This window comes from Maylandia zebra, linkage group LG11 (genome assembly GCF_041146795.1).
Source record: "Maylandia zebra isolate NMK-2024a linkage group LG11, Mzebra_GT3a, whole genome shotgun sequence".
Lineage (NCBI taxonomy): Eukaryota > Metazoa > Chordata > Actinopteri > Cichliformes > Cichlidae > Maylandia > Maylandia zebra.
In genome coordinates this window covers 34,210,131-34,215,780 of record NC_135177.1, presented here as the reverse complement: position 1 = coordinate 34,215,780, position 5,650 = coordinate 34,210,131, and the positions used below count along the sequence as shown (strand labels likewise).

The 5,650-nt window shown below is 55.7% G+C and overlaps 1 protein-coding gene across 1 annotated transcript; it reads right to left on the bottom strand.

The window, feature by feature from the left end:
• Positions 1-410: 410 nt before the first annotated feature.
• On the bottom strand, positions 411-4,374 carry LOC143421125 (uncharacterized). Its single transcript, XM_076890227.1, has 3 exons — positions 4,033-4,374; positions 710-3,947; positions 411-624 (listed from the first exon to the last, which is right to left on the bottom strand). The coding sequence occupies exon 2, from the start codon at positions 3,734-3,736 to the stop codon at positions 1,361-1,363; it is 2,376 nt and encodes a 791-aa protein (XP_076746342.1). The 5' UTR covers positions 3,737-3,947; positions 4,033-4,374; the 3' UTR covers positions 411-624; positions 710-1,360.
• Between the last annotated feature and the right edge of the window lie 1,276 nt (positions 4,375-5,650).

Here is a 5,650-nt window from a genome sequence, read left to right as displayed (position 1 = left end):
ACAGATGGAGTCTGACAGTGTCGGCTGTCTATGTCTGTGCACTAAAAACAAAAGCTGCAATAAAGCAGTGAATAGAATACAGAACAATATGCAATTTTCTTTTCCTTTTGTTCTGGTAAAGCAGACATACAGCCTAAACACCATATTTACGTGAAGTCAGTGGTGCCTGTTGGCAAGTTTTATCCATATATGTTCCAGCAGCTCTGTGCTGCCTAAAAAACAAAACAAAAAAAACAAACTATTCTTACTAAATATTAAAGTTGCTTTGTCACTGGTGGTTACTAGAAGCTTTGCTTCAAGACGAACATCTGATCTTGTGAAGTGTTGAACATGTCCGTGAATATGAGCCAACCCAGTTTAAGCCTGATCTTAAATTTTATAAATGAAAATGTATATGTGTCACGGTGCGGCATGGCACACCGTGGAAGGAGTGGGGAAGGAGGACCCAGGCGCGGTGCTCTATGTATAGGCAGTGTTTATTTACAAGGTGAAAACAACGTAACAATAAATCCCCGTGTTCTCCCAGACTCCCGTGTCGTGTCTCCCGTGAATAGTCCGTGTGCTCTCTGCTCCCGTGTCAGCACCCCCCGGTGCTCGCTGCTCTCCGTGCCTTCCACGCTCTTCCTGCGGGAAACAATAACGGCAGCTGTCAGGACACTCAGAATGGCAGGCATACACTTTCTGACTAAACTTAGACAGGGTAACTAACGTGGAGTCCCAAGCAATGATCCCGCGTCGGTGGGAGCTCCAAGACTCTCTTAAGTAGCTCCCCCGACGAGGCCTGATCAGCAGCAGGTGTGTGGCTTCGGGTGTGGCCAGTCCCCTTGCAGGGCCACACCCTCCAGGCCTGACGCCGCCTATAAACAAGTGCTCAGCCACCCACACACACATACACACAAGCACAGGGAAGGGGGAGCAACACCAAAATACACAACAACAATAATAATAATAATAATAATAATAATAACAATATAATACATAACTGCTCAGGGATCCTGGGTCGCCCAGTCCCAGGACCCTGACAGTACCCCCCCTCTAAGGGTCGGCTCCCGACGACCCCAAAACCAAAACAAAAAAAACAGCACAACCAACCCAGGGCGGGCGGCTGGGGGAACCAGGACGGAGGGCCAGAACCAAAACAAGCAAAAACAACAAAACAACAAACCGACCCAGTCCACAGTCTCAGAGTCAGACCGCGCATCCCGCAGCGGTGCAAAAAGAAAACGAAAAGACGCCACAAACAGTCACAGGCGGCCCATCAACACAACAAGAGAGTTCAGGGGGCCTACCTCGAGCCCAACGGCGGTGACGTAGCAGCTCCGGCGGACGGCCCCGGGTCTGGCAGCAGCAGCAAAACAGTTCAGGGGGCCTGCCACGGGTCCGGTGGCGGCGGCGCTGCTCCTCCGGCGGCCAGCCACGGGTCCGGTGGCGGCAGAACGGTTCTGGTGGCCTGCCACGGGTCCGGTGGCGGCGGCGCTGCTCCTCCGGCGGCCTGCCACGGGTCCGGTGGCCTGCCACGGGTCCGGTGGCGGCGGCGCTGCCCCTCTAGCGGCCTGCCACGGGTCCGATGGCAACGTCGCTGCTCCGGTGAGCAACAGCGAGGCGTGGCAACAGGTCCATGACGCGCCGATCGCTGACGTGGACGCACCGGACGTAGATGGCGAGGAGGCCGCGCTAGACGTGGAGGTCCCTCCGGTCCGCTGATCTCCGGCTCCGGCTGAGCGGGTCCCTCCTCGGCTGCTGGCAGCGAGAGCTCCTCCTCGGCTGCTGGCAGCGAGAGCTCCTCCTCGGCTGCTGGCAGCGAGAGCTCCTCCTCGGCTGCTGGCAGCGAGAGCTCCTCCTCCGGCTCGCCGAGCTCCACAGCTGGCGGTGCGGGCTCCTCCGGCTCGCCGAGCTCCTCAGCTGGCGGTGCGGGCTCCTCCGGCTCGCCGAGCTCCTCAGCTGGCGGTGCGGGCTCCTCCGGCTCGCCGAGCTCCTCAGCTGGCGGTGCGGGCTCCTCCGGCTCGCTGAGCTCCTGCTCGGGCATGCTGAGCTCCGCCGGCTCGCTGAGCACCTGCTCGGGCATGCTGAGCTCCTCCGGCTCGCTGAGCGCCTCAGCTGACGGTGCGGGCTCCTCCGGCTCGCTGAGCGCCTCAGCTGACGGTGCGGGCTCCTCCGGCTCACTGAGCGCCTCAGCTGACGGTGCGGGCTCCTCCGGCTCACTGAGCGCCTCAGCTGACGGTGCGGGCTCCTCCGGCTCACTGAGCACCTGCTCGGGCATGCTGAGCTCCTCCGGCTCGCTGAGCACCTGCTCGGGCATGCTGAGCTCCTCCGGCTCGCTGAGCACCTGCTCGGGCATGCTGAGCTCCTCCGGCTCGCTGAGCACCTGCTCGGGCATGCTGAGCTCCTCCGGCTCGCTGAGCGCCTCAGCTGACGGTGCGGGCTCCTCCGGCTCGCTGAGCTCCTCAGCTGACGGTGCGGGCTCCTCCGGCTCGCTGAGCTCCTCAGCTGACGGTGCGGGCTCCTCCGGCTCGCTGAGCACCTGCTCGGGCATGCTGAGCTCCTCCGGCTCGCTGAGCACCTGCTCGGGCATGCTGAGCTCCTCCGGCTCGCTGAGCACCTGCTCGGGCATGCTGAGCTCCTCCGGCTCGCTGAGCACCTGCTCGGGCATGCTGAGCTCCTCCGGCTCGCTGAGCACCTGCTCGGGCATGCTGAGCTCCTCCGGCTCGCTGAGCACCTGCTCGGGCATGCTGAGCTCCTCCGGCTCGCTGAGCACCTGCTCGGGCATGCTGAGCTCCTCCGGCTCGCTGAGCACCTGCTCGGGCATGCTGAGCTCCTCCGGCTCGCTGAGCGCCTCAGCTGACGGTGCGGGCTCCTCCGGCTCACTGAGCTCCTGCTCGGGCATGCTGAGCTCCTGCTGCAGCTGGACGAAGTCTGAGGTCTCCCGAGCTTGCACTACCGCCCGGGCTTTACGCAGGGTGCAAAGGCAGGCGGAAACTCCCTTGAGCTGGCCGAGGTAGGGGTCTCCCTCCAGGAGTGCCTCGATGGCATTTAACCCCACCACTCTTGCCCTTGCGTTGGAGGTGTGAGTTACCCAGTCCATCAGGCGTTGGACGCGTGTGAGGTCGCCCCCTCCGGACAGGGCTGCTGGAGTGGGTAGTGGAATGGAGGCTGCCGCTGGTGGAGAAGATGGCTGAGGGATGACTGCATGTGGATGAGATGACGACAGCGCCACAACCGCAGATGGTGAAGCAGCGAGTGGTGTGAAGACCTCTGACCGAGGTGATGTTACCTGCGCTGTCAGCTCGTCCACTGCAGACACAAACACAGATGGTGAGGGAAATGGAAAATTGTCCGTACTACTCACCACAGCCGGCTCTTGAGATGACCGTGGATGTGGCTGCGGTGAGGAACGCTGGCGGCGCGAACGTCGCTTCCGTGTAGACGTCGGGGCCGGCGTCTCAGGCAGTGAATCCACCAGCTGTCCGAGCTGGTGGGCAGCCTGAGGAGGAGAGTGGAGGTGGAGGGTGGAAAGTAGAAAGTCCAGGACCACCGCATTAAGGGAGTCCACCAGCCAGGGGAATTTAAAAAGCATCTCCTGCAGCCGCCTCTCCACGGCGCGACGCAAACCTTCCGCTGGCTTCTCCCACCATAAGTCACACATGCGGTACACTTTGTCCATAATTTCCCTCCTGAGCCTCTCCTCGGAGACCGCTGGGTCCATAAGTGGCGGGATCATTCTGTCACGGTGCGGCATGGCACACCGTGGAAGGAGTGGGGAAGGAGGACCCAGGCGCGGTGCTCTATGTATAGGCAGTGTTTATTTACAAGGTGAAAACAACGTAACAATAAATCCCCGTGTTCTCCCAGACTCCCGTGTCGTGTCTCCCGTGAATAGTCCGTGTGCTCTCTGCTCCCGTGTCAGCACCCCCCGGTGCTCGCTGCTCTCCGTGCCTTCCACGCTCTTCCTGCGGGAAACAATAACGGCAGCTGTCAGGACACTCAGAATGGCAGGCATACACTTTCTGACTAAACTTAGACAGGGTGACTAACGTGGAGTCTCATGCAATGATCCCGCGTCGGTGGGAGCTCCAAGACTCTCTTAAGTAGCTCCCCCGACGAGGCCTGATCAGCAGCAGGTGTGTGGCTTCGGGTGTGGCCAGTCCCCTTGCAGGGCCACACCCTCCAGGCCTGACGCCGCCTATAAACAAGTGCTCAGCCACCCACACACACATACACACAAGCACAGGGAAGGGGGAGCAACACCAAAATACACAACAATAATAATAATAATAATAATATAATACATAACTGCTCAGGGATCCTGGGTCGCCCAGTCCCAGGACCCTGACAATATGCTGCAGTTCACAATGATATAATAAGGATAGACCAATAAATTGTCTAATATCATTGTTAACTATGTCTATGTTATTTGTTGGTTAGATCCATTATAAGGCCTCAAACTAAGTGTTTTGCACTGTGACCATCTTGGTGTTTTGAAACTGGGTGTGATCATAAAAACGTGGCTGTAAATCACCTACAATACACTCTAACCAGCACGCAACTTCTGTCTAACAAGATAATTCTCCTCTCTGACTGTAACAAAATGAGCTTTGTTGCCAATTAAAGTTCTTTCATCAAAGTCATCAAAAGTCCAATTAGCAAAGTCCCAAAAACCAATATGTGACCATCTGGCAACCACTAGTTGTAACTGAGAAATATATGTTCCCCACTGATTTCTGATAGTCACTGCCAAATAGGCTGCAGGCCTGTAGGCTGGTCAATAATACCCTGGTTACTATATAATATACTAATACTAATACTAATATACTGGTTACTAGGGAAAACTGTGTATTCCGCAACCGTCTGGCAAATAGTTGATGAAGGTTGCAGGTAGTTGCTAGGTGAAACTGGAAACAGTGAGGTATATGGCGCTGCACCGAAAACCTCCTTGCAATTGCTTTGGTTGCTAGCAGGTTCCAAACAAAAACAAAGAAACGAGATGCGTTTGCAGAGAAGTCCGCATCTTTCATCCAAAATATGAGCGATTTTAGCAATCTGCTAGCAAGCAAATCACAAGGTTTTTCGGTGAAGCACTCTCTTTCACACCAATTTCGTGGCAACACCCAGTAATCACATAAACTGGTTGTAGAATACACATTTGTTTCTTGCGACCAGTTTGTCAAGGTTCATCAACCAGTCTCAAGGCCTGTGTGACTGCATCTTAAATCATTTACATACAGTTGGAAAGATACACCATGTCAGGTATTTGAGAATTGCTCTTGTATTAGCACGCAACACACATGCCAAGTTCATTTAATCCTAAAAACCTCAAGCATTTAGTAAGGCACACAAGCAAAGATACAGTATAAGCATGAACAAAAGCAGCAATGTGAGCCCAGTGGTGCAGTGTGGCTGCATTTTTATGCGTATGACAGGGATAAAGATGTGTGTGGACACTTCAGGCTTGCTCAGGGATCTGCTGTCACATCCCATCATCGAAGTGGTGCATTCACACCAGCCACGGCTCCAGGACGGCTCACTAAGTGGGTGGTGAACCTTCTCTGGGTTGACAGCGGCGATCATGTAAGGATCAGTGTCAGCGTCACTGTTACAGTCTCTGCATAGTGAAAAAAATCCTGCATCATTTAATAAACTGAAAATGGAAATC

Bases quoted from the DNA above. Each gene is read 5' to 3' on its own strand.
- LOC143421125 (XM_076890227.1), bottom strand. From the start codon at position 3,736: ATGCCGCACCGTGACAGAATGATCCCGCCACTTATGGACCCAGCGGTC.